This window comes from Dryobates pubescens, chromosome 26, assembly GCF_014839835.1.
Source record: "Dryobates pubescens isolate bDryPub1 chromosome 26, bDryPub1.pri, whole genome shotgun sequence".
Classification (NCBI taxonomy): Eukaryota; Metazoa; Chordata; class Aves; order Piciformes; family Picidae; genus Dryobates; species Dryobates pubescens.
In genome coordinates this window covers 17,012,887-17,040,058 of record NC_071637.1, presented here as the reverse complement: position 1 = coordinate 17,040,058, position 27,172 = coordinate 17,012,887, and the positions used below count along the sequence as shown (strand labels likewise).

The window sequence follows — 27,172 nt, the reverse complement described above, 5'->3', positions numbered from 1 at the left end:
GGGTGCCACAGACCTGGGGCATGGTACCCAGAGACACTTCCCGTGCTGACAGCACAGCCAGTCCCCAGTGCCCACAGCCCAGCGCCCACAGAAGGACCCCCAGAGGTGCCCCCATTCTACCCACACTCCATGAGCAGCACCCAGCATCTCCCAGCACCAGGGGCCACATCCAGCATGAGACTTCTTCCTTTCCTCCCTGGGCAGCTCGTCGGGATTCAGCACCCCCCAGGCTGAAGCTGCCACACAGCACTTGCCTGTGGTGCTACCAGCACCCACCCGTGCCCACACCACTCCTCTTCATCCCACAGCAGCCCCATACACCCGAGGCACCCTCCTGCCCTCCACAGCACCCACACCACCCCACAGCACCCATCTGTCCCCCAAAGCACCCACCCCTGCTCACAGCACCCACTCAAGCCCAAAGCACCCACAACACCCACCCACACCCGAGGCACCCACCTCCCTCCCACATGCCCACCTGCCCCTGAGGCTCCCCTCTGCCCCCAAAAGCACCCACTCGTGCCCACACCTCCAACCTGCATCCCTCAGCACCCGCCCACACCCCTCTGCCCCCACCCCTGTCCAAACCACCCACCTGTCCCCCCCAGCACCCACTCATGCTCATACCACCCACCCGCACCCAAATCACCCACCTGCCCCCCACCGCACTCCCCCTACACCCACCCCTACCCCCGTACCCCTTATAGCACGCACCTGACCCCCGCTATAGCCCCCCTTTACGTCGCGTCCCCCCCGGCCCCATCCCGTACTACAAGTCCCGGGGAGCTCCGCGCCGGGACCGCCTCCGCCGGTTCCATCTCCGCCTCTCCCCCGGTAGCACCATGGCCGCGGCCCCGGTGGCCGAGGGGGCTCCGGAGGAGCTTCGTGACAGGTAAGATCCAGCAAGGACCCCCACCCCTCGCCCCCACCCCACCCCTTACCACCATTCCCTGCCTCCAGTATACAGCAGTTTGCTGGGACGGGACCGGGATCGCAGCGCCCCGGAGCCGCCGCTCTCGGTGCGTTGCGATCCCGGTCCCGTCCCACGATGCCACTTCCGCGAGTGGGGCCTCGCTGATCCATCCCTGCCTCCTTTCCTTAACCCCCGCTGAGAGCCCCTTTCCCCGGGTTTGTCCCGCTCCCCCCAGCTGCTTCCCGTTTCCCTCTTTGCCTTCCAAACCGTTCTCATTTCTTCTTTCGTTTTCCTTTTTCCCTCCTTTTTTTATCCTTTTTTTTGCTGGTTGTTTTCCTGTTTGTCCTTCCCCCTCCCTCCCTCTCTCTCCTTCCCTCCCTCCCTCTCTCTCCTTCCCTCCCTCCCTCTCTCTTTGGCTTTAATTAGGTAGTGGATGAAGTGCAGCTCCATTTCTCATCCCACTCTGTGGCTGCTTCCCATCATTTTCCCCTCTTTTCATCCCAAGCTATTCTTATTCCTTCTTTAATTTCCCTCTTTTCCCTCATTTTTCGTGGTTGTTTTCCCCTTTTCCCTCCTTTTGGGAGCATTAGTTGGGTGGTGGATGAAGGACAGCACCCACAGTGAGCACAAGGTGCTGGGGGAGATGGTGTTTACTACCCAAATAAAAAGCATGGAATGGGGTTGGGGGGTTGGGAGGGACCTTCAAAGGTCATCATCCAACCCCCTTGTTCCCCACAGCCCTCAGGCATGGAGGAGAGTGCCCCCAGACAGCAAACATCTGGGACCTGGCTCTGGAGCCCCCAGACAGCAAACATCTGGGACCTGGCTCTGGAGCCCCCAGACAGCAAACATCTGGGACCTGGCTCTGGAGCATCACCAGAGTGGAGGGAAGCCTGGTCAGAGGCTTGTGAGCATCTGTGGCTGTGGGGTTCCCGCAGCAGCAGAGCAGAGGGGATCCTGGCTGTGAGGTGACCGTCCCTGCCCGTGGGGGTCCCATCAGCCACTGGGGTAGGGACCAAGCTGGTTGTGGGGCTGTGAGTGTGCCTGGTTGTGGTGCACCATCACCTGGGTGTCCCCACAGCACCACCCCGCCCCAGCTCTGCCTGAGTCAGTGCCAGCCTGCTGGGTCTCGGCAGCTCCCCGCGATGGCATCGCCGCTGGCTGTGAGTCAGCAGTGGGAGGATGAGGATGGGCTGGGGAGGAAGGAGCCACCTCGAGTAACGGTGGTGGGGCAGGAGCTGAGTAAGGAGGTTGTGTAACTGAGCCCCTGGCACTGCTGCCGCTGGGCATGAACAGCAGCCAGGGCTTGGAACAGGGAAGTGTTTGTGGCTCTCCTGTTGGGAGCTGGAGGTGCCCAGTCAAGCTGCCCAGGGATGCTCCATCCTGCTCCATGGGGGAGACTCTGGCCAGGGCAGCGTGGTGGCAAAGCTTGGGGAGGAGCAGGTGGGATGTGCAGGGGGGTTGCATGGCATGGGTATGGCAAGATGGGGCTGCTGGGCAGTGGCTTGGCACCCCTGGAACTGCTGGCAGTGGGCTAGTAAGTAGGTTCCTCCATCCCATGGCTGGGTTCCTCCATCCCTTTCCTGGCTTCTTCTGTCCCATTCTGAAGCCTTTCCTTGTGGGCTCCCTGGAGGAAACACTCTCCAGCCTGGCTTGCTCACAGAGTGGTGGCTCCAGCCCCATCTCACCCTGGTCTTTGGACAAGGGGTTCTTGGTGCTGGTCTCCATGGGTTTGCACCACACAGCTGCAGGGCTTTCAGCTGAAGCTCAAGATGCTGTAGGGCAGGTCAGGCCCAGCTCAGGGCTGGCTCATGCAGGTCAGGCCCAGCCAAGACCACGCTCAAAGACAGAGGCAAGCAGGTTTGGCTTCCATGCACCCATGGGTTCCCAGGAGCTCAGGATGTTCAGGCTGAAGATGAGGAGAAACTTTCCTTGCTGTGAGGGTGCAGAGCCCTGGAGCAGGCTGTGGAGTCTCCTTCTGTGCAGAGCTTCCACCCCCCCCGGCCATTGTGCTGCTGGGCAGGCTGCTGTGGGTGCCCTGCTGGAGCAGGGGGTTGGGCTGGGTGGGCTCCAGGGGTCCCTCCCAAGCCCAGTACGCTGGGATGCTGGGGTTCACAGAGCTCTGGGTGCCAGGAGGAAGGTTTGGTCACTTCCAGGGTCCAGAGCTGGTGTGGGCAGTCCCAACTGGAATGTGGGGTGAGGTGCTGGGAGAGTTGCTCCCATGGCTTGGACATTCTGAACAAAGGCAGGAAAAGCAGCTCCAGGGAGCATGGGAGCAGGAACAATGTGGCCAGGGCTGGGGCTCAGGCTCCTCACCGCCAGGTTCCTCATCCCCTTTCTTCTCGGAGAAGAATAGAAATGGCTGCGGAAGAGGGGGGTATTTTTAAACTTCAGAAGGAGCTTTGAGAGGGAAAAATGAGTCCAGGCTGCTCTCCCAGGCTGGAAGAGGTCCCTTTGATCATGACTCACTTCATCAGTATTGCTGGGACAGCAGCCGTGGCTGGAGCGGGGACAAGGCACCTCTGAAACCTTCCCGGGCCCATCCCACTGCTCTCACAGCCCCTCCGCAGGGATCAGCCCTGGTTTCCAGCCCCTCTTCAGGGCCAGTCCCAGCTCCCTGGTTTCCAGCCCCTCTTTAGGGCCAGTCCCAGCTCCCTGGTTTCCAGCCCCTCTTTAGGGCCAGTCCCAGCTCCCTGGTTTCCAGCCCCTCTTTAGGGCCAGTCCCAGCTCCCTGGTTTCCAGCCCCTCTTTAGGGCCAGTCCCAGCTCCCTGGTTTCCAGCCCCTCTTTAGGGCCAGTCCCTGCTCCCTGGTTTCCAGCAGTGCTGTTTTCCTCCAGACATATCTTGGAGTGATGTTCTCCTCCACAGGTCCCAGGGCTGGGCAGGAGGAAGGGGCTGTGTCTGGTGTGCTGCATGTTCAGTAGGGGTTGCTGAGGACACCAGGATACAGCGTTTGTCCCCCACTTCTGGAAGAGCCTCAGTGCTTTGGGGAGGAGGAGAAAAGGTCTCCTCAAGTCTGGTCCCATCTCCATGTGTTCAGCCCTGCTTGGTGCTGTGTACAGGAGGAGCATCCTCCCTGTAGCCCCTTGCAGTGGGGGCACTGAAGGTTTCACCATGCTGGGGTGGGCTGGGGGCCCAGTTGGCAGCCCCAAGACCTCATCATGACAAGCCATGTGCCCTCAGAACCTGCTGCCTGATGCTCTGGTGTCCCCTCTGCTACCTCCTCCCTTTCTCAGCACCCATCGTGGGTGCTGGGTGCTGCTCTGCCCCACTCGGCATCCTGCCCCTCCTCTGCTGCTTGGCTTCCCCTGAGGGCTGCTAGGTGCTGGGTGCCCGGGCTCCCTGCCCCCCCGGCCAGGCTGCTGCCAGGGAGAGGAGCTGAAACGGCCGGGAGGGGACAGGGGCAGCTGGCAGGGGGGAGGCTGAGGGAGCAGGCTGCAGGGCCCCGGGCAGGCAGGGGCTATTCTTAGCCACCCGCAGCCACCAGTGTTGAGTTTCACCTACTTGTTTACTGCAGGGCCGAGGGGACAGCGAGGGGCAGCTCGTCCCTAAGGAGCTAAGCAACGGTGGGGGGCTCACAGCAGGACCCCCTGCCTCTGGGACCTGTGGGATGGAGGACAAGTCCTGCACTGGCAGCCCAGGCACAGCCAGCAGCACCCCAAACCCTGTCCCTGCCAGCTCCATCGGCTGCAAGTGGGGTGCCAGCTGCCCCCCCCCCCATCCCTGTCCCAGCACCATCCCCTCTGCCTCTCCAGCAGCCTCTTCCCCACCGGGTCCCCCCTCCATGCCTGTCCCAGCACCGTCCCCGCTGCCCCCAGCAGCCTCCTCCCCAGGGTACTGGGAGCTCGCAGCCGCACACTTACCGGGGGAGCCCCCACGGGCCCCCAAGCTCCGAGGAGAGCCCAGGTCCACGGTGGCCAAGGGGCCCAGTGTTTATTGCCTGTGCGAGGGGCGGTGAGGGGAGGTGTCGGCTCCCCGCCTGCCCCCCCAGCCTCTCTTTAATCAAGGCAGTGCTATTAATATCAGGTAATGAGCGTAATCTCTGGGCTAAGCTATCCTCTTATGCGCCCTGGCCGCTCCGCAGCCCCCGGCGCAGGACACTCCCCTGCCGCTGCTCTTTCCTCCTTCCTCCATCTTCCCCCCCCCCCGCCCCCCAAGATCTGCCGGGGGTGTTCCCTGTCACCCCCGGCGCCGCAGTGCCCATGCTGGGGGGCACGGTGCCGTGCATGGCTGCTCACCGCGGGGCGCACCGGGGGCCCCCCGTTGGCACAGCAGCGACAGGAGGCTGGGGACTAGGAGCTGAAGCGTGAGCAGGGGCTGAGGGTGACACCCCCTGCCCACCGTCACCTGCAGCGTTGGGGGGGAGATGAGCAGCCCCCCAGCCTTCGCCAGCGTCCGCATCTCCGGCTGCTGGGCCCTCGGCCCGGACCCTGGGTGAGTTCTCTGCCCGTGCCTGGCGTTTCCCTCTTTCCCACCGCTTGGACTGCGGTCCCTGCTCGCTGGAGCAAGCCCTCGGTGGCCTCAGCCCTGCGCCTTCAGTTTCGATTCCCGGCTGCTGGCTGAGGGCTGTGACAGCGCAAGGAGCAGCCGGGGGAAGGAGCAGCTTCCCAGGGGATGAAGCCAGGGACGGAGGATGGAGCCAGCCCGGTGCCTCTGCAGGCTCTGGGGACGCGGTGGGGAGGTTTGCAGGGCTGGGTGCCTGCTCGTGTTGTTTACAGGCTGCTGAGGGCAGCTCTGGGTTTGCACAGTTCAGCTTTGGGGCTTTGCCAGCTTGGGAGCTGCTGCCTTCCCCCTTCCCAGCCCAGCACGGGTCTGGGGTGGTTGGGGGTCTCAGGGAGCAATGGGATGTGGGAAACCTGGAGGGCACAGGGGTCAGAGTGGTGGTGGGGAGGGGAGCCAGGTGCCCCTCTGATCCCCATGCTTGGGGGAAGCAGGAGGAAAACACTTCCTTCATCTGTGCCAGCATGCCCATGGGGCTGGAGAAGCCCTTCTGGGGTGCAGAGCTGGGAGAGGAGCACAGGCAGACTCCAGACATTTCCCTCCCTGTTTGCCTTGCTGTGGCATTGTGCTGCTGAAACTCGGGGGGCAGGGGGTGCCACTCTGCTTGGGAAGGCTGGGGGGGTCTGACTGGGACAAGGACTGTGCTTGGGTTATGGCAATGGTGATAGCTTCAGGTGCAGGTGGGGAGCCCCCTTCCTCTGGGGCTTTTCCTTGTGGGTAAGGGCATGGCACAGGACCTGTGGCTGCTGCAGGGAAGGAACAGCAATGGGAGATGGCTTTGAGGAGGATAGGATCAGGGATCAGCCATTCCTGTGGAGGCAGGGAGAGTCCCTGCTGGCAAGGGGACCCTGGCAAACATCTACAAACCTTCAAGTGTAACATTAGGAGAAGAAGTGTGACCTTTGGAGGGCTCCAGGACAGTCCCAGAGGCCTCCCCATGGCCCTGCTCGTCCCAGAGGAACGGGAAGGGTGATGGAGGCAGCGTGAAGGCCTTGTGGAGGTGCAGGGGGTGCAGACCTGGTGTCTATAGGAACAGTTTAGGTGAAGGTCCAGAGGTGTTTGGATGGGAAGAGGCCAAGCAGGGATCCACCTGCTGCATCCAAGAGCAGCCCCAGGTGTGCAGGGGGGAGGATGGCTCTGTTCTCACCGAGGGCTGTCCCTCTGCCAGCCTGTCCCACATGGGTCCCTGTGCCCCATAGTGATGCTCCAGCATGGAGCTGCTGGGAGTCACCACCTCGGTGTGCTGCAGGTGCCCTGCAGTGCGGGGCAGCAGGATGCCAGCTGTGCCCACAGCCTGTGGGACTGCACACAGCTGGAGACTGGGGTCCAAGCAGAGAGGTTGGAGACATTCCAAACCCACCTGGATGTGTTCCTGTGTGACCTTCTCTGGGTGACCCTGCCTTGGCAGAGGGCTTGGACTGGATGATCTCCAGAGGTGCCTTCCAACCCCTACTGTCCCATGAACCCCAGCCAGGAGCGAGGTTATGTTGGTGACTGAAGGCACCATAGAAGTCCTGACAGAGGTCAACCCTCACTTGGCTTCTAAAGCCAAAGTGTTGCCCAATTCAGAGTCATTTTGGGAACCATGACCTTGGTCTGCACCACAGCAAGCAGATCATGGTCTTGGCCACAGCATCTTGTGGGCTGGGCTTGGGCTCCACTCCAGCTGCAAAAAAAATCCCAGAGTTTTGTCCACTTTGGAGTCATTTCAGGATTGGTGACCTCAGTCAACATCACCATGGCCTTGGCCAGCACTAGAGCATGCAGAATGCCCGGGGAGGTTCTGGAGGTGTTCAGGGCCGGGCTGGATGAGGTCGAGCAGCCCGGGCTGGTGGGAAGTGTCCCTGCCGGTGGCAGGGGCTCGGAACTGGGCGATCTCGGAGGTCCTTTCCGACCCAGACCACTCCACGAACCTGTGAATCGTGGTGTGAGTGCGCTGAGGCTGGCGCAGGGGAGCTCCGCGCCGCCTGCCGTCCCCAGGCACTGCTCCGCTGCGCGGAGCCTGCTGCGCTCCCGGGGGAGCGGCGGCCGAGCGGCCCCGGCCGGCAGCGCTCTTGAGCAAGCCGGGTCCCGGGAGGGGAGCTGGGACGTGGATGAAAGGAGCCGTTTGGTGTGCTGGTAAACAACTGCGTGCCTGTCATCTCCTGCCTGGATGCAGCCCCAAGGACTTTGTTTGTGCACCGGCTGGTGTCAGCCCCGCGCTGGGAGCTAGCCCTGGCGGAGTGCTGCTGCGGAGACCACCACAACCGGCGGCTGCTGGGGGGGGGGGGTGGTCTCTTCTCCCTTGTATCAGGTGACAGGGTGAGAGGAAATGGCCTGAAAATGTGCCTGGGGAGATGAGGAACAATTCCTTTCCTGGGGGAGTGGAGCAGGCTGCCCAGGGAGGTGGTCTCAAACTTTGATCTTTATCTGAACTGTTCTAAAGAGAGGTGGGGGAGGGAGTGGAATTAATCTCATTCCAACCCAGCTTAGAATCCAACCAAACTCTGTAAAGCTCTGCAGTTTAAACCCTTTCAAGGGATAAACCCCAACATAATAGCAGAGAGGCAGCAAAGCCCAGGCTGAGCTGCACCGAAGGCTGCTGCCGCCTTGGGTGCCCAGGCTTCTCCTCTGGCCTTGCAGGGGTTTCGTTTCCAGCCTGGTCATGGTTGAGAGAGGAGCAAGGAGAGCCCTCTGCACCTTCTCACAGGGAGGAGAGTTGCAGCAGGGGCAGGAGCTGGTGTGAATAATCCCCCCCAGTGCCCGGGCACAGAGGCTGCAGCTTATCTCCTGGCCGGAGGCCACTTATCACCTCCCAGCCACTGCTCTCCTGCTGCCAAGCTTGAAAGGGCTCCAAGGGTGGTTGGTTCCTCTCCCCCCCTGGGGCTGCAGTGGGAGGAGAGATAAGAGAGAGGCATTTAGACTCCTGGAGTTACAGAATCTTTGGTTGGAAGAGACCTTTAGGATCATCCAGTCCAACATTAACCCTGCTCTGCCAGGGCACCACCAGCCCATGGCCCTCAGCACCACAGCTCCATGGATTTGAAACCCCTCCAGGGATGGGGACTGCACCACTGCCCTGGGCAGCCTGGGCCAGGCCTGGACAGCCCTCAAGGGGAAGAAATTGTTCCTCATGGCCAAGCTGAGCCTCCCCTGGGGCAACTTGATGCTGTTTCCTCTTATCCTGTCACTTGTTCCTTGGGAGAAGAGCCCAAGCCCCACCTGGCTCCAGCCTCCTCTCAGGGAGCTGTAGAGAGCCACAAGGTCTCCCCTCAGCCTCCTCTTCCCCAGGCTGAACCCCAGCTCCCATAGCTGCTCCTCAACATCCCTGCTCTCCAGACCTTTCAGCAGCTTTATTGCCCTTCTGTGGACCTGCTGCAGGCCCTCAATGTGCATGGGCAATGAGGATGGTTGAACTGTAGCCCATGTGTGTGACTTTCATCCCCAGAAAGGTCTCTCAGCACATCAGGATGGTTTCAGTGACCTCCCTCAGTGCTTGTGAGACCCCTCTGAAGTGTTTGCTGAAGGGGGACCTTCCCCAGGCAGCAGGGCTGGAGGAAGTGATCTTGTGCTGCACCTGGTTAAAATCAGTGCTGTGAGAGCCTTCTCCATGCTGCCCATGGCCTGGGCATGGTGCTGGGCGTGCTGCAGCAGGGCCATGGCTGCCTCTCCCCCTCTTCCACTGCCTCCCTCACCCGCACAGTGCGGAGCCTCCTGCGGCCCCACTGCCATGCCCTGGGAGCAGGACCCCTCCTGCACCGGCAGGACCCCTCCTGCACCGGCAGGGCCCCTCCTGCAGCAGCAGGACCCCTCCTGCAGCGGCAGGACCCCTCCTGCAGCGGCAGGACCCCTCCTGCACCGGCAGGACCCCTCCTGCAGCGGCAGGGCCCCTCCTGCAGCGGCAGGACCCCTCCTGCACCGGCAGGACCCCTCCTGCAGCAGCAGGACCCCTCCTGCAGCGGCAGGACCCCTCCTGTACCGGCAGGACCCCTCCTGCAGCGGCAGGACCCCTCCTGTACCGGCAGGACCCCTCCTGTACCGGCAGGACCCCTCCTGCACTGGCAGGGCCCCTCCTGCAGCGGCAGGACCCCTCCTGCAGCAGTAGGACCCCTCCTGCAGCGGCAGGACCCCTCCTGCAGCGGCAGGACCCCTCCTGCAGCGGCAGGGCCCCTCCTGCAGCGGCAGGACCCCTCCTGCAGCGGCAGGACCCCTCCTGCAGCGGCAGGGCCCCTCCTGCAGCGGCAGGACCCCTCCTGCAGCGGCAGGGCCCCTCCTGCAGCGGCAGGACCCCTCCTGCACTGGCAGGGCCCCTCCTGCAGCAGCAGGGCCCCTCCTGCAGCGGCAGGACCCCTCCTGCAGCAGCAGGACCCCTCCTGCAGCAGCAGGACCCCTCCTGCACCGGCAGGGCCCCTCCTGCAGCAGTAGGACCCCTCCTGCACCGGCAGGACCCCTCCTGCAGCAGTAGGACCCCTCCTGCAGCAGCAGGACCCCTCCTGCAGCAGCAGGACCCCTCCTGCACCGGCAGGGCCCCTCCTGCAGCAGTAGGACCCCTCCTGCACCGGCAGGACCCCTCCTGCAGCAGCAGGGCCCCTCCTGCAGCGGCAGGACCCCTCCTGCAGCGGCAGGACCCCTCCTGCAGCAGCAGGACCCCTCCTGAACCGGCAGGGCCCCTCCTGCAGCAGCAATGCAGCTGCTTCCTCTGCCCCTGCCCAGCAGCAGCAGTGCCGAATCCCTGGACCGGCTGTACCCTGCCGTGGGCACCGCCAAGCCCCCCCGCAAGAGGACCACCAGCCAGTGCAAGTCTGAGCCCCCCCTGCTGAGGACCAGCAAGAGGACCATCTACACTGCTGGCCGCCCCCCCTGGTACAACGAGCATGGCACACAGTCCAAGGAGGCCTTCGTCATAGGTGGGTGGAGGCAGCACCCCGCTGGCTCCGGCCGGCATCTGCACCTCCTGTGGCTCTGCAGCAGATCCTGGTGAGATCCCTACCCCAAAAGCTGGGGAAGAGAAGCCTGAGAGGGCTGAGGGCTGGGGTCAAGAGGCAGGGCACAGGGACAGGCTCTGCTCAGCTGCACCCTGTGACAGGACACGGGGCAATGGATATAAACTCCAGCACAGGAGGTTCCACCTCAACAGGAGGAGGTCCCTTCCAGCCCCTGACATCCTGTGAGCTGTGGTAAGCTCTTGGGAAGCTTGAGGTTGGCTCTAGGCTGCAGGCTGCTCGGTGCAGTCAGGAAGCACAGGATCATAGAATCATAAAATTGTTTAGGTTGGAGAAGACCTTCAAGGTCATGGAGTCCAACCATGGGGCAGGAGAGTCCCCAGGGCTGTCAGGGGGAGCTGTAGGGCTGGGCAGAAGCTGGGAGCTTGCAGATGAGAGTGATGGATTCTGACAGGCACTGAGCAGACCACAGCCCTTGCTGCTTGTCCCCTCAGCCCTTGTTGCTTGTCACAAGCTGCCAGGGATTCAGGCCTGGCTGGTTCTCCTGCCAGCTCCCCCCAGGCTTGGGCACCTTGCTGGCAGTTGCAGTAGGTGGTGCTGGATGTTTCCAAGGGTGGTCTCTCCCTTCACCTCCCTCTTTGGAGGTTCCTCCAACTCTGTGCAGCCCAGCATGACCTGGGCTCCCCACCGTGGTTGCAAAGGTAGGCTCTGGGCTGGGGGCTTCATCCCCTTCTCCTTGCAGGCCTGGGAGGAGGCAGTGCCTCTGGGAAGACCACAGTGGCCACCATGATCATTGAGGCTCTTGATGTCCCTTGGGTGGTTCTGCTGTCCATGGATTCCTTCTACAAGGTGAGGCTGCACATGGGCCAGGCTCTGTGGAGAGCTGTGGCCCTTGTGGTGTGGTGGTAGTGATGGCCTCTTGGGATCCCCCTCAGGTGGTTGCTGGGGCAGGAGAGAAGTTGCTGAGCTGGTGGAGGGGGAGGGCAGCTGGTGGGGTCAGCCACGTGCACTGAAGCTCCTCTCTCTGAGCAGGTGCTGACCAAGCAGCAGCAGGAGCAGGCAGCCAGCAATGACTTCAACTTTGACCACCCTGATGCCTTTGACTTTGACCTCATCATTGCCACCCTGAAGAAGCTGAAGCAGGGCAAGAGTGTGAAGATTCCCATCTATGACTTCACCACCCACAGCCGGAAGAAGGAATGGGTATGGGGCGGGGTGGGAGGGGGGTGCCAAGGCAGAGGAGGGGGCTGCCAAGTGGACCCCTCCAGCCCCTGCCTTTTACAGGTGCCCTTGGCTCTGTGGCTGCCTCGGGGCAGCTTTTTGGGGTGAGCTGTGACAGCCACTGAGAGCCCAGAGAGATTGCCCAGCGTGGGGCATCTCTGAACACAGGTTCTGGGCCCAACCACAGCCCCTTTGCCTCTGCAGAAAACCCTCTATGGTGCCAACGTGATTATCTTTGAGGGCATCATGGCATTCGCAGACAAGGAGCTCCTGAAGGTGAGCAGGGGCTCAGAGCCAGTGCGCAGGCTGCGCCCTGCGCCCCGGGGCCCGCGCCGCGGGGAGGACGCTGAGCGCTGGAGCAGGGCCAGGGAAGGGCACCGAGCCTGGGCAAGGGTCTGGAGGAGAGCAGCTGAGGGAGCTGGGGGTGCTCAGCCTGGGGGAGGATGAGGGCAGCCCTGGCTCTGTAACTGCCTGGAAGAAGGCTGGAGCCAGGTGGGGGTTGGTCTGGGGTGCTCCTGGGGTGCTCCTGGGGGTGTTCCTGGGGTGGACTCATGCAGCGCTCCAGGCTTTCTTGGGCGTGACTTGGACACGTGAGAAACGGTGTAGGAGGGAGTGAGCCACGCTCAGGCTTAGACTCGGGCTAGAGCTTTTCCTTTCCTGCCAAGCGAGCACTCGAGTTGCACTTTCCTGGAGCAAGGATGACCTCCAGTGGACAGCTGAGCGAATCCCCCAGGAATGCCCTCTGGGCAGCCCCGCTCTTGGCTGTCACCGTTAGGGGCAGGGTCTTGAGGGAGCCGCCGTGTCCAGCTTCAAGGAGCCGACTCTCCCGGTCAAGCCTGTTGATCCAAGCCCTGGGCATTCGCTTCTCTGCTCCTCTCTCTCTCAAATAGCGCCCAGCCTAAGTGCTGGAGCTGCTCAGAGGTGCTCCAAACCCTGCTGAGACAGGAGCTGGAGCTGGGCAGGTCTCGGGAGACCTGAGAGTCAGGGGCCGGTGGCGGCAAGGGACCAGCCCGGGTCACGCTGAGGAGCAGCAAAGGCAAAGCTCCCTGCAGGCTGGAGCAGAGCTGAGCTCTGGCACCGTGCTGAGCACAGGGCTCAGCCTCCTGCTGGCATCTCCTCAGCAACATTCAGGTTGGAAAAGCCTCTCAGGATCACCAAGGCCAACCCAGAACCCTGCTCTGCGAGGGTCACCCCTAAACCACAGCCCCAAAGCACCACATCCAAACCAGGCTGCACCACCTCCCTGGGCAGCCCACTCCAGTGCCTGCTGGTGGGGGTGGGCTCAGCCCACAGCTCACAGGGTGGGCTCAGCTCTCGGGTGGGCTCAGCTCTCGGGTGGGCTCAGCCCACAGCTCACAGGGTGGGCTCAGCTCTCAGGTGGGCTCAGCTCACGGGTGGGCTCAGCTCACAGGGTGGGCTCAGCTCTCGGGTGGGCTCAGCTCACGGGTGGGCTCAGCTCTCAGGTGGGCTCAGCTCACGGGTGGGCTCAGCTCTCAGGTGGGCTCAGCTCATGGGTGGGCTCAGCTCACGGGTGGGCTCAGCTCTCAGGTGGGCTCAGCTCTCGGGTGGGCTCAGCTCTCAGGGTGGGCTCAGCTCTCGGGTGGGCTCAGCTCATGGGTGGGCTCAGCTCACGGGTGGGCTCAGCTCTCAGGTGGGCTCAGCCCACAGCTCTCAGGGTGGGCTCAGCTCTCGGGTGGGCTCAGCTCTCAGGTGGTCTCAGCTCTCAGGTGGTCTCAGCTCTCAGGGTGGGCTCAGCTCATGGGTGGGCTCAGCTCTCAGGTGGTCTCAGCTCTCAGGGTGGGCTCAGCTCTCGGGTGGGCTCAGCTCATGGGTGGGCTCAGCTCATCGGTGGGCTCAGCTCTCGGGGGGGCTCAGCTCTCGGGTGGGCTCAGCTCTCAGGTGGTCTCAGCTCTCAGGGTGGGCTCAGCTCTCGGGTGGGCTCAGCTCTCGGGGGGGCTCAGCTCATGGGTGGGCTCAGCTCATGGGTGGGCTCAGCTCTCGGGTGGGCTCAGCTCATGGGTGGGCTCAGCTCTCGGGTGGGCTCAGCTCTCAGGTGGGCTCAGCTCTCGGGTGGGCTCAGCTCTCGGGGGGGCTCAGCTCATGGGTGGGCTCAGCTCTCGGGTGGGCTCAGCTCTCAGGGTGGGCTCAGCTCATGGGTGGGCTCAGCTCTCGGGTGGGCTCAGCTCATGGGTGGGCTCAGCTCATGGGTGGGCTCTGTCCCCAGCTGCTCGACCTGAAGATCTTCGTGGACACGGACTCGGACATCCGGCTGGTGCGGCGGCTGCGCAGGGACATCAGCGAGCGGGGCCGGGACATCGAGGGCGTCATCAAGCAGTACAACAAGTTTGTCAAGCCTGCCTTTGATCAGTACATCCAGCCCACCATGAGGCTGGCCGACATCGTCGTCCCCAGAGGTACCTGCCCGGCCCTGCCCCCGCCTCCCAGCAGCCTCACTGGCACCGCAGAGACCTCCCCCCCTGCCCTCGGTCTGCTGGCCAAGCCCCTCTGCCCCCTGGCTGGTGAGGGCAGGAGGGTGATTGACCTGTGCCAAAGGGAAGGGCTCTCCAGTTGAGTCTCTCCAAATACTGATCGAAAGCAGATTCCCAGGGGAAGGTCCTCAGCATGGCACAGACCTGGAGCTGTTGGAGCAGGTCCAGAGGAGCCCACAGCAGTGCTGGCAGTGCTGGAAGCCCTCTGCTGTGAGGCCAGGCTGAGAGAGTTGGTTGTGCAGCCTGGAGAAGGCTTCTGTGGCTTCTGGTGGCCTTGCAAGGCTTAAAGGGACCCATCAGAAAGCTGGGGACAGACTTGAGCACAGCCTATTGGGACAAGGGGTGATGGTTTGAACTCAAAGAGGGAGATTGAGGCTGGAGAGAAGGAAGGAATGTTTGACACGGAGGGTGGGGAGAGCCTCAGAGAGCTGGGAGCTGTCCCATCCCTGGCACCATTGCAGGTCAGGTTGTCTGGGGCTCTGAGCAACCTGCTCTGCTTGCAGCTGTCCCTGCTGGCTGCAGGGGCTTGGACTGGATGAGCTTGAAAGGTCCCTTCCAACCCAAACCATTCCCTGATTCTGTGTCATATCCCTCAACCTCCTGCCCTACCAGCTCCCACGGCTCCCACAGCTCCCACAGCTCCCACAGCTCCCACAGCTCCCACAGCTCCCACAGCTCAGCAGTTCAGAAGCTGGAGGTCACTTGCAGACAGTCAACAGCAGATTGCTGAGTAAGAGCAGGGATGAAATGAATGTCTGCTGCTGCATGGTGCTTTGTTTGGGGTGTGATGTGAGGAGCTGGAGGAGGCAACGTGCCCCAGGCACTGTGGTCCTGACCTGGCTGTGTCTCTTTTGCTTTTGGTGCACTCCAGGGAGTGGAAACACAGTGGCCATCGACCTGATTGTCCAGCATGTCCACAGCCAGCTGGAAGAGGTAAGAGGCTCCTCATCAGCTGGGTGTTAGTGCTGGGGTTGGCCTTTGCAGCTGTGATGCTGCAGGGAGCAGCACTCTGGATGCTGAGGTTGCTTCTTGCTGTGTGAGCCATGGGGTTGTCCCCATGAGCCTCTCCCAGCCCTGCTCCCTCCACTGCAGTGAAGGAAATGCCTTCTCCTTCTGCTCTGGTCAGTGCCAGGCTCCTCTGCAAGCTGTGGCCCAGCAGCAGCCTCTTTCTCTTCCTGGGAGAGCAAATCCTCTGGGGACAAGCCAACCATCCTGGAGTGATCCCAGGGATGTGCCCTCCCTGCCTGCAGCCCTCCCAGGGCTGGCATCACCCCAAACCCTGCAGTACTTCAGCTTCTCCTCTGACTTCTCTTCTTCACCCCCTTGCAGACACTGCTGCAGAGCCTTGTCAGTCAGCACCCCACTTTCCCACTTGCTGGGTGCAGCCCATGGGTTTCCAAACCCAAAGCCTTCTCATGTTTGACCCCCAGCCTGAGCCCTGTCCCCAGCAGGTGTTCCATCACTTCCCCATCAAGTTGTCTTCTGTGTGGCCTGGCTCAGTCCTTGACCAGTGTGTTGAGCCAGGGACCCTTCCAATGACACTGCTGTCTGCTGCTCTTCCCTCAGGAGCACAACCTCCTCCCACCCCCTGGCTGCTTGATTTGTGGAGATGCTCAGAGTGATGTCCTGGGAGGTGGAAAGAATGGATGCACCTGAAAGCAAAGGGCTTGATTTCCACAGGCCTCTCTGAGCTCCTTGATGGCAGGAGCCAGGCCCCTGGATGTGGAGCTGGCAGGGGACAGCTTTGTCCCTCAGGAGTGCCTGCTCTGGTGCAAGGCTGTGATGGAAAGCATCCCACCCTCTGCAGGGCTGTGGTCAGGGCTTGCTGCCTGCCCTGATTTACAGCACCCAGCTCTGGGCAGGTCAGGAAGTTGGTTTCTAAGCCCTCAGTGACAGGAGCAGGGACCAGAGCCCTGGCAGCACTGCTGGTGCCAGGCCAAGGAGGGCACCGAGCAGGAGGGCCGTGGCTGTTTGCCCCGGTCCTGGCATCTGGCTGGGTGCTGCAGTGAGGCAGGCAAGGGGTTGGCCTGGAGTTGGGGGGCTTTTATTTACCTGGGGAAGGGGAGAAGGGGGAAAAGGCTACCTGGGAATGCAGGAAAATATTCCTATTTCTCCTTTTCTTTTGTCTTGCAACGCCCCTGGTGTTGGCAATGCTTAATGCCGGTTGCATTGTGTCTTTGTGTTGCTGCTGCAGCGTGAACTCAGTGTCAGGTAAGAGCCCTAACTGTCCTGTCTGTGCAGCCCCAGGCATTGCCAGGGCCAGGCACTGCTTGGCCTAACCCTGCCCTGCACTGCAGGTGGCCCCATCACACTCCCAGCTGATGTCCTTGGCTTTGAGACCGGCAGGGACAGAGCTGCTCCCCGGGGATGTATTCATCCCACCAGCTGCAGTGCAGAGCCCTCAAGCTGAGGCAGGGCCAGGCTGGTTGGGTGTCTACAACAGGGGAGGTTTTGCATCATGGGAGTCATGGAATCATGGAAAGGATTGGGTTGGAAAGGACCTTTCAAGCTCATCCAGTGCAAGCCCCTGCAGCCAGCAGGGACGTCAGAGCCCCAGACAACCTGAGCTGCAGTGGTGCCAGGCATGGGGCAGCTCCCAGCTCTCTGGGCAGCCTGGGCCAGGCTCTCCCCACCCTCAGTGTCAAACATTTCTTCTCTCAATCTCCCTCTTGGAGTTCAAACCATCACCTCTTGTGCTGTCCCAACAGGCCCTGCTCAAAACTCTGTCCCCAGCTTTCTGTGGACCCCTTTGAGCACTGCAAGGCCACCAGGAGGTCTTCCTGAAGCCATCTCCTCTCCAGGCTGAACCTTGCCATCTCTCAGCCTCAGTTGCCTTTTATCTCCCTCAGCCTCTAAACCAAGCAGTTGCTCAGAGCCACTCTCCCTCTGTGGTGATTAAACTTCACTCACCAGCAGTTCTCAGATGAACCAAAGCAGCTCAAGGGTGGTGAGAGCCCAGGGCCCCTCGCTGTGCCTGCTGGCACCTCAGAGGAGCATGGCAGATTCAGCATGGTGAGAGGTCCCCAGTCTCCTGCAGTGTCTAAAGTCTAGACAGCAGCTCCCTGGGGACTAGGAAAAGACTTAACCCAGAGGCTGTGGAGTTCCTCAGTACCTGCAGGTGGCTGCTGTCAAGTGTGTTGACTTGTTTGAGCTCTTCAGCAGGGGATGTAGGTGGGACTTGAGCTCTCTGGCTCCATGAAGCAGCCAGGGGGGTGGTAGGAAGCAGCAGGGTTGCAGTGCTGCAGATGGCTCTGCAGTTAGACCTCCATCATTGCACAGAATCACAGATCTCTAGGATCAAGTCCAGCCCTCAGCCCAGCACCACCATGGCCACCAAACCATGGCCTCAAGTGCCATGGCCACAGGCTTCCTGAGCACCTCCAGGGATGGGGACTGCACCACCTCCCTGGGCAGCCTGCTCCTAGTCTGAGCATACTTTTAACTCAAGTAACTTTAAAATCTACATTCAGCACACAACAAGCTGCTGAAGCACCTGAGGTGGGCAGGAGGAAGCTGCTCCTGCTTTATGTCTGCTGAGGCCATCCCTGCCCTCGACTGAGCAGCAGGAAGAGTCATTTCATTTCGCTGTGCTTGTGGAGCACCATGGGGCCTGACACTTCCACACAGAGAAAGCTTCCTGCTGTGTCTGCAAGTCCAGGTGGGGAGGGCTTTGGCTTGGGGAGAAGGCTGTGGTGGTAAAAAATGGCAGCAATAACGTTAGCTGGAAGAAAAATGTGTTTGTGGAGATCTGTGTGTGTGTGCAGGGAGAATTCCTCTGTCTCCAGAGGGTCTCCTCTTTAATCCAAGTGGTACTCAGCACAGGTGACCCCAGAATCCCAGCTGTGTGGGGTTGGAAGGGACCTTGGAGCTCACCCAGGCCAAGCCCTGCTCCAGCAGGGCTCCCACAGCAGCCTGCCCAGGAGCACAGTGCCCAGGGGGGGTTGGAAGCTCTCCACACCAGGAGACTTCACAACCTCTCTGGGCAGCCTGCTCCAGGGCTCTGCTCCCTCACAACAAACAACTTCCTCCTCCTGTTCAGATGGAACCTCCTGGGTTCCAGTCCTGTCCCTGGGCACCACTGGGCAGAGCCTGGCCCCAGCCTCTTGCCCCCCACAGCTCCTTCAGCTCTTGCTGAGCATTGTTGAGGTCCCCTCTGGGGCTGCTCTTCTGCAGGCTCTCAGCCCCAGGGCTCTCAGCCTCTGCTGCTCCCAGAGCTGCTCCAGGCCCCTCAGCATCTTAGGAGCCTCTGCAGGACTCTCTCCAGCAGTTCAGTAGAACTCCCTTCACCAATCAATATCCCCCCCCCAGGTCTCCATCAGCTTGGCATGCCCTTTGCCAGCTGTGTCTTTAAATACCAGCCCTGGCAGGGTTTGATAGCCCTTGTTTGAAATGTCAGCCCTGAAAGGCAGCTGCTCCACGTGCTTGGAATGCCTGGAGTGCAGCAGCTCCTTTGTAGCTGGATGCCTCTTGTCTGCTTCCTGCTTGATAGCTTGCTCCACAAAGGGCTGAGGATCCTCCCTGAAGCCTTCCTCAGACATGGGCACCTCTCTCTCTCTCTCTCTCTCTCTCTCTCTCTCTCTCTCTCTCTCTCTTTCTGTCTTCTCCTCTCCTGTTTGGTTTTGGATTTTGGTTTGGGCTTTTTTTGGTCTTTTGTTGTTGGCTGGTTTTTTGTTTTGTGTTCCTCTAAAGCTTTTGTTCTGGGGGGGAGCAAAATAAGTCCCCAAAGCTTTCCTGGTGTGCTGATGGCCACCCACCTGACTTTCCCCTCATGGGGATGGGGCAGAAACGTTGCTCTCACTGCTGTCACCCTGGGGCTGTGGTGGCAGGGACCTGCTCCATCCCTCCTGCTGGTGACATGAGTGCTGGAGAGGCTGAGCTCTGCTCTCTGCAGCCTCCTCTCCAAGGGGTGGTGATGCCAGGGCAGGCCCAGGAGCTCCTGGTGGCAGGCAGTGAGCGGTGATGTTCAGCTCAGGCTCAGGTTTCTCCCTCTGTGCCCACTGCTCTTGGCCTGCTGGGCTCTGAGAGGCTTGAGCAGGTCCTGGCTCCAGTGTGCAGGGAGCTGGGCAGCGCTGGGAGCCCACGAGCTGGTTGCATGGAGGTGAGATGGAGCTTGGCCTTGAGCAGAGCCCTGGCTGAGGGATGGACATGTCCCTCTGGGCTCCCAGGGCTGCAGCTGGTGCTGTGGCACCACCTTGGACAGGGATGGGACAACGTCCCCCTGCCATGCCTCTGGAGTGGTGGGAGTGGATGGAGCTGTGACATTGCTTGGCCACCAAGAGAGGAGGGCTGGAGTCTGCCTGGCAATGGCCTGGACACTGGGCAGGTCCAGCAGCCAGAGAGGCAGAGATGCACAGGATGGGTTGGGTTGAAAGGGATCTTAGAGCTCATCCAGCTCCAGCCCCCTGTCACGGGCAGGGACACTTCTCACCAGCCCAGGCTGCTCAGGGCCTCATCCAGCCTGGCCTGGAACACCTCCAGGGAGGAGGCAGCCACAGCCTCCCTGGGCAGCCTGTGCCAGAGTCTCTTCACCCTCACTGCCAAGAATTTCTTCCTCAGCTCCAGTCTCAACCTGCCCTCCTCAAGCTCCAATCCATTGCCTCTCCTCCTGTCCCTCCCAGCCCTTGTCCAGGTCCCTCCCCAGCTCTCCTGTAGCTCCCTGCAGGTACTGCAAGGCTGCTCCGAGGTCTCCCTGGAGCCTTCTCTTCCCGATGATCAGTGGGGACTTTCCCACACTCTGACTAATGACAGTGCTTTCTCCTCTGTTTCATGTCACCTTTGTCCCTCTGCCCTTAAACTCTGGTGTCTGCTGTCTTGTCTCCCCTGACCATCCCTCGGTGACCAGAGGAAGCTGCGCTGGGATATGTGAGGAGACCTCCACTGCTGGCAGTGCCTGGGGGGGACACTAACACCGTGTGAGCCACGCTACTAACCCAGCCCAGCCCCCAGGGCCCTGCTCTGCTGGGGCTCTCGGGGCCCCACTGGGGTGGGACGACTTGAGAGAGCATCTTTATCCCCACCCCAAACCCAGGACCTGCTCTTGGCCCCCCAGAGAGCACCGTGGGGACAGCAGCAAGCAGCTTGCCTGGGACCTTCCTGTCCCTGCACTGGTGTCACCAGAAGGTGTGGGAAGCTCGGGGACAAACTGCTGACAGCGTTTCCCAGGCCCTGCTGGCAGCTGGGGGTGCAGGGGAGGTGCTCCCAGCAGGCAGGAGCACCTGCTGGCATGGCTGGCAGGGAGCAGGAGCCAGGTGGCACCGTGTCTCACTGGCAGTACTGCAGAGGGCAGGGCAGGAGAGGGGCTGCCCCTCCCATGGCATGGATGTGGCATGAGGGAGGGGAGGGAGGTGCCCAGACACGCTCAGGCTTGTGCCCACCAGCTCCTCCAGTTTGGGGGACAGCAGTCTGCCACCTTGGCAAACCCAGCTGGGGCCAGGAGCGGGTGTGTGGCATGGTGCTGGGAGGCTGAGCTCTTCCTCTCCCAGAGCAGTGTCTGCTAAAGGCAGAATCACAGAATGCTGGAGGTTGGAAAGGACCTCTGGAGATCATCCAGTCCATCCCCCCTGCCAGAGCAGGAGCACCTCGAGAAAGTCACACAGGAGCATGTCCAGGAGGGCTTTGCATGTCTGCAGAGATGGAGACTGCTCAGGGCAGCCTGCCCTGGTGCCATCACCCTTAAATTAAAGAAGCTGCTCCTCATGCTGGGATGGAGCTTCTTATGTTCAGGTTACCCCTTGGACTGCCACTGGGCACCACTGGGCTCAGGAGGGATTTAGGCAGGGCTGTGCCCTCAGGGTCTGTCCTGGGCCAGGTCTAGCAGGAGGAGCAATGAGGGAAGGACTGAGGACAGAGCTGCTAGAGCAGGAGCACCTCTGAGAGCATCTAGGCCAGGCTGTGGTTAACAGAGTGAACCTGCTCCACTGACAGGAGGCCCAGGACCTTGAGGGCTGCTCATCCCAAACATGCAGTGGGGTCTGCAGGCAGCAGGAGCAGGCTGGGCTTGGTCCCCACCCTCCCCATGGCCTCCAGCTCTCCCAGCTCCTGGCAGCACTGCCTGCACAGGGCCTCTGTGCTGCTCTGCAGGACCAGAGCTGGCAGCAGCAAGGAGCAGCCCTGAAGTACCTCCAGGCCTTGGGAATGTCTCATTTGGTGTTGGTCAGCCAAGACCAGGAGATGGCTATGGGGATGGGGGTCTCAAACCCTCTAGCTTTGCCTTCCTCCATTCCTACCCAGTCATCTCCTCTGTCTTCTGCTCTGCTTGTGTGTCTCTGTGCAACTGATACAGGTTTCTGCTTGATTTGAAGTCTTCATCACCTGCTGCTTCCATTTGTTTGCTCTTCTCCTGCTCCCAGCACCTCTGCTGGGAGGCAGCCCCTGGCACCTGTGTGAGCTGATGTGTGGCTTTCAGACCCCAGCCCTCCTCCCAGACTCAGCTGCTCGCCCATCCTGCCCAGCCTTTTGGAAGCCCAGAGAGCTGTGGCCTTCATCTCATTACTGCTGCTCTCAAAGAGCAGGGTGACTAATGGGGCTCCATTGTGCACTTCCCCATCAGTGGTGTTCCCTTGATCCAAGAATAGCTTCCAGCCCTCTGAGCTCTGATGAGTCACACAGAGCCAGGCCTGGCCAGCCGGAAAGGCTTGAAGCTCCTTCCCAATTTGCTGTGGACCTGATTATCCCTCAGTGGGGCAGGCACCCTCTGAAGTGGGCTCCCTGCAGCCTGGCTCCCCTCTGAGCCATGTGCCAGGCTGCCTGTGCCATTCCTGGTGCCACCTAGCACTTGTAGGTCAGAGACAACCACCAGAGCTCCTCCTCCCCCCGCTTCAGGATCCGCTGCCAGGCTCCCGAGCAGGAGAAGGCTTTGATTTGATTTTCCATCTTTGTTCTGGAAACCAGGCTGGGCCAACCAAAGGGCAGGTGCCCAGCAGCTGCCCAGCAGCTGCCCTGGCTCCACTGGCCACTCACTCCCTGCCCTGTTCATGGGAGCCCTGTGCCAGGAGCAGGCAGGGCTGGGTGGCTCCGGAGTGTGCCTCAGTGCAAGGTGACAGCTGGGAGGATGGCTCCGGCCGTGTGCTGTGCACCAGCCCTTGGGCAGCCTTGTCCTGAGACCTTCTGACCATGGGTTTGCTTTACAGGGCTGCCTTGGCCTCTGCCCACCAGTGCCACCCTCTTCCTCAGACCCTCAGTGTGCTGAAGAGCACCCCTCAGGTGAGGGGCATGCACACCATCATCAGGTAAAGCCCCTGCACCGTGGCTGCTGGAATCATCATGGAGTGGTTTGAGTTGGAAGGGACCTTCAGAGCTCCTCCAGTCCAACCCTTCAGAGCTCAGCAGGGACATCCCCAACCAGAGCAGGCTGCTCCCAGCCCAAACAACCTGAGCTGCAGTGGTGCCAGGCATGGGGCAGCTCCCAGCTCTCTGGGCAGCCTGGGCCAGGCTCTCCCCACCCTCAGTGTCAGACATTTCTCCCTTTGGGTTCAAACCATCACCCTTGTGCTGTCCCTACAGGCCCTGCTCAGGAGCTGTCTGCCCTGACCACTGGGCCATGGGACAAGCAGACCCCGCAGGCAGGAGCTGTGCTCCGTGGTCTTGCCAGCCTCCAGCTGGTGGCCCCCATGCCAACAGGACACTGAGGATTGCTCAGGGGCAGGGATTGTCCTCTCCCACGCAGCTCCTGACCTCTGTCAGCATCTCCTGGGGCACATCTTGGTCCACAGCTGAAGCTGCTTTCCTTCCCCTGCAGGAACAAGGAGACCAGCAGGGATGAGTTCATTTTCTACTCCAAGAGGCTGATGCGGCTGCTGATCGAGCACGCGCTCTCCTTGCTCCCCTTCCAGGTGGGTTCAGCTCTGCTTCCCCTCCAGCTCCTAACCCAGAACTACCAGGAGGTCCTGAACCTTCTCCAACCTTCCTCACATGGCCACCCTTTCCTCCTAGAAGTGCTCCCCCAGGCCATGAGGCAGTGGCATGGCCCTGGGTGACAGCTCTGTGTCCAGCCTTGGTCTCCAAGGGTCCAGACCAGCCCCCAGCTGGCTGGCTCCTTGGCACCAGGCATCATCTGAGGGCCAGGGCAGAGCCCCTGCTGATGCTCCTCATGTGGTTTTTGCAGAGTTGCACTGTCCAGACCCCCCAGGGACAGGACTATGAAGGGAGGACATACAGTGGGAAGCAAGTAAGTGGCAGCCAAAAGGTACCTACAGCTGAACTCTGCCCTGTGGGCGCAGGGCAAGGACAGGAAAGTCATTGTGCCCTGTACTCTGCACTGGTTAGGCCACACCTTGAGTCCAGTTCTGGGCCCCTCAGTTTAGGAAGGACATTGAGACACTTGAAGGTGCCCAGAGAAGGGCAACAAGGCTGGGGAGAGGCCTTGGGCACAGCCCTGTGAGGAGAGGCTGAGGGGGCTGGGGTTGCTTAGGCTGGAGAAGAGGAGGCTCAGAGGAGACCTGAAAGGTGGTTGTAGCCAGGAAGGGCTTGGTCTCTTCTTGCTAGCAACCAGAATAAGAGGACACAGTCTCAAGCTGTGCCAGGGGAAGTTTAGGCTGGAGGTGAGGAGAAAGTGCTTCACTGAGTCATTCATCATTGGGATGTGCTGCCCAGGGAGGTGGTGGAGTCACCATCCCTGGAGGTGTTCAAGAGGGGATTGGATGTGGCACTTGGTGCCTTGGTCTGGTCATGAGGTCTGTGGTGACAGCTTGGACTCGATGATCTTTGAGGTCTCTTCCAACCTTACTGATATTGTGACACTGTGACACTTTGGCCTTCCTGGGACTTCCCTCAGGCCTGGGTTTGGTTCCTGCCACCATGAGTATGATGAGCTGTGTCACTGGGGTATGTGGCAGGTCACAGAGTCAGAGGATGGGAGGAGTTGGAAGGGACTTATGGAGGTTAGCTAATCCAACCCCCAACCTCTCTGGGCAACCTAGTCCAGTCTCCAGCACCCTCAGAGTCCAAAAGCTTTTCCTCAGGCATCGGCAACGTCGCTGTGCCGCTGCCACCCTGCCTCTGAGGAAGGCAGCCTGGACCGGGAGCAGCACAACCCCTTGGGAGGGAGGGTCCTCAGGGCTGCCCACTGAGGCCCAGGGGCACACTGGGGTGGTGAGCAGCTCCTGCTGAGCCTGGCTGTGTGTGGCAGATCACCGGGGTGTCCATCCTGCGAGCGGGGGAGACCATGGAGCCGGCGCTGCGAGCGGTCTGCAAGGACGTCCGCATCGGGACCATCCTCATCCAGACCAACTGCAACACAGGGGAGCCAGAGGTACAGCCCCAGCCCCGGGCTGCTGGGGGCATCTCAGGTACTTCCTGAGAGCTCTTCAGCAGCCTGAGAGTCGGTCTTGGTGGGGGGTAAGTGCACAGAGTGCTTTGAAAGCTTCTCAAGTGGGCTTTACCAGCATGCTGGCGCACACGGGGGCTGCTCTGCTCTCCGAGCGCTTGCTGGCAGCTGGGGTCCCAGAGATGGAGATGCACGACAGATCCTCCACCTCTCGAGGAGAAGGGCTCAGGCTGCTCCACTCCCCTTCAGCCTGCAAGCCCTTGTGCTGACCTCTCTTCCTTGCTGCCCAGCTCCACTACCTGCGGCTGCCGAAGGACATCAGCGAGGACCACGTCATCCTGATGGACTGCACGGTCTCCACGGGCGCCGCAGCCATGATGGCAGTCAGGGTGCTGCTGGTAGGGAGCGGGGGGCTGAGCGGGGGGCTTTGCAGGGGGGGCTGCTGCTGTGCTCCAGGCAATGCCCAGAACACCAGCCACACCAATGGCTTTGTGCTCAGAAGGAAGGTGCTGTGGGTGACTTCATGAGCTGGGAGGGCTTTAACCAGGCGCTGACCAAGTCACCCTTCCCTCTGCAGGGCCAGCCTGGGTGGGGCTGGCTTCTTGGCCCAGGGGACAACACAGGCTGAGCTGGCTCCAGAGCTGGGTGTTAACCACATCCCCAGCTGGCTTCTTGGTTGGCCCCCAGCTAGCCAGAAAGGAGAAAAGTGTCTCCAGGAAGGTCCTTGAGTGCCGCTCCCTGGAGGCATGGGCTGTAAGCTGCCACAGAGACCTTCACCTGAGCTGTCCCTGTGCCTTTCCTGCAGGATCATGATGTCCCAGAGGATAAGATCTTCCTGCTGTCCCTGCTGATGGCAGAGATGGGAGTGCACTCTGTGGCCTATGCTTTCCCCCGGGTGAAGATCATCACCACAGCTGTGGACAAGAAGGTGAATGACCTCTTCAGGATAATCCCTGGCATTGGTGAGTGTCTGGCTGGGAATGGGATCAGGGATCCCTGGTTCTGACTCACTCACCAGAGGAGGTGAAGCCCTGGTTAGCAGCAGCAGCAGCTTTAGGTCTGGCCTTACTTTACCCAGGCACCTGCTGCCTCTGCTGGGTCCCACGTGGATTTGGGATCAAGATGCATGCTCTGAGAGCTGTCAGGCAGCCAGATCTGGCTGGCAGAAGGAGCCATGCCATGTGCCCTGAGCCTCCTCCAGCCCCAAATGGAGAAGCTGGGCTGGGACAGCTGGAGCAGACCTGTGCCCACCTCATTCCTTAAGCTGCTACCTTGAACAAGCTCCTCCAAAACAAGCTCACTCTGTTCTGCTCTCTCCCCTCTGCTGTGCCAGGGACACCCTGGCCATGAGGTGCAAAAACAACCTCCAGGCTGCTCCAGCTCTGAGGTTTGGAGGTGTTCAAGCTCTTGGGGAGAATCACAGGGAACTCATGAACTTTGGAAGAGATCTTTGAGATCCAACCTTCAACTTAAACCACGTCCTGGAGTGCCACATCCACATGCCTCTTGAACACCTGCAGGGATGGGGACTCCTCCAGCCCCTGGGCAGCCTGCTCCAACCCCTGACCACTCCTGCAGGAAAGAAGTTTTCCTGATCTCCAACCTAAACCTCCCCTGGCACAGCTTGAGGCTGTCTCCTCTTGTCCTGTCACTGGCTGCACATGAGAAGAAGCCAATTCCCACTTTGCTCCAGCCTCTTTTCAGGGAGTTGCAGAGAGAAATGAGGTCTCTCCTCAGCCTCCTCTTCTCCAGACTAAACAACCTCAGTTAGTTACTTGGGAGAAGAGGCCAACACTGGCCTCACTCCAGCCTCCCTTCAGGTAGATCCAGATAAATTCTTCACCTGATGGAGCCAGGCCAGGCTGGAGGGCATGTGCCCAGCTTGGATGTTAGGAACAAGTTCTGCACCCTGAGGGTGGTGGATCACTGGAACAGGTTGCCCAGGGAGGAGGTTGAGGCTCCCTCCCTGGAGATACTCAAGGTGAGGCTGTGGAGGATGCTCCTGGTTGCTGCAGAGGGGGTCGGACAGGGTGAGCTTTGGAGCTCCCTTCCAGCCCAACCCATCCTGTGACTGCTGTTGCTCCCTGCAGAGCTGCACCCTGCCCGAGGCTCTCTTTTACCTTCCCACAGGGAACTTCGGCGATCGGTACTTCGGGACGGACGCTCCTCCCGACTGGAGCGACGACGAAGATGCTCTTAGCACTTAGCTGGCTCTGGAGACGCCGCCAGCTCCAGGCAGCCTCGGCACTGCACCTTAACCCCTCTGTCCATCGCAGATGTCTCCTTCCTCCTCAGCCAGCATAGATATTTTTTTGCAGACCTGCCTCAAAGGCAATATTTTTTCAGAGAAAGCAGAGCTGTGGCGCAGGGCAGCCCCCGGCTGCCCCCCGGCCCCCGGCAGCCCCCGGCCCCGGGGCGCCGCCCGGTCCGCAGCGCCGCCGCCCGGCCTCCGGCCCCGGGGCTCCGCCCGGCCCCCGGCCCAAAGTCCTCTTAATTTATTTTAATTTAAAGATTTGCCTCTATAACTTATTGCAGATATTTTATAAAGGAAGAGAATAAACTTTTTTTCCTGTGGTTTTCTTGAAAGCAGCTGCTCTGTGTGCTGGGCGTCCAGAAGCAAAACGCCGGGTCCGGCGCCGGGCTCGCTGCTTCAGGAGAGACGGAACCGCTGGAGAGGGTCCAGCGGAGGCTCCAAAGCTGCTGAGCAGCTCGGTGGGGAGCGGGGGGAATCCTGGTGAAGCTCCCACTGCCTCTGGAGACACAGTGGTGAGGGGAAGGAGAGGAAACCTTACAGCAGAAAGCCATTAAACACATACATGACAACAACGACAGAAGATGGTCTGGCTAAGGCTGAGAGAGAATC

General features: G+C 60.9%; 1 protein-coding gene across 6 annotated transcripts; it reads left to right on the top strand.

Annotated features, from left to right (window-relative positions):
- The first annotated feature begins 824 nt into the window (after positions 1-824).
- UCKL1 (uridine-cytidine kinase 1 like 1) lies at positions 825-26,680 on the top strand. Of its 6 annotated transcripts, none has more exons than XM_054173576.1 (15): positions 825-892; positions 10,106-10,299; positions 11,078-11,184; positions 11,368-11,538; positions 11,761-11,832; positions 13,781-13,970; positions 14,917-14,978; positions 19,888-19,907; positions 22,175-22,273; positions 22,783-22,876; positions 23,149-23,211; positions 24,172-24,294; positions 24,600-24,707; positions 25,115-25,271; positions 26,440-26,680. In XM_054173576.1, exons 1-15 carry the CDS (start codon positions 843-845, stop codon positions 26,514-26,516), a joined length of 1,587 nt encoding a protein of 528 aa, XP_054029551.1. In that variant the 5' UTR covers positions 825-842; the 3' UTR covers positions 26,517-26,680. The 6 variants fall into 6 exon arrangements, with proteins under 6 accessions (XP_054029551.1, XP_054029552.1, XP_054029549.1 ...); XM_054173577.1 differs by having other exon boundaries at positions 826-892; positions 10,109-10,299; XM_054173574.1 differs by lacking the exon at positions 825-892 and adding an exon at positions 5,079-5,347 and having other exon boundaries at positions 10,109-10,299.
- Positions 26,681-27,172: the final 492 nt, after the last annotated feature.

Coding starts and splice junctions, on each gene's coding strand:
- UCKL1 (XM_054173572.1), top strand. CDS start 5,280: ATGAGCAGCCCCCCAGCCTTCGCCAGCGTCCGCATCTCCGGCTGCTGG. Junction 5,348..10,105: donor GCCCTCGGCCCGGACCCTGG/GTGAGTTCTCTG, acceptor GCCCCTGCCCAG/CAGCAGCAGTGCCGAATCCC. Junction 22,274..22,782: donor GGCATGCACACCATCATCAG/GTAAAGCCCCTG, acceptor CTTCCCCTGCAG/GAACAAGGAGACCAGCAGGG.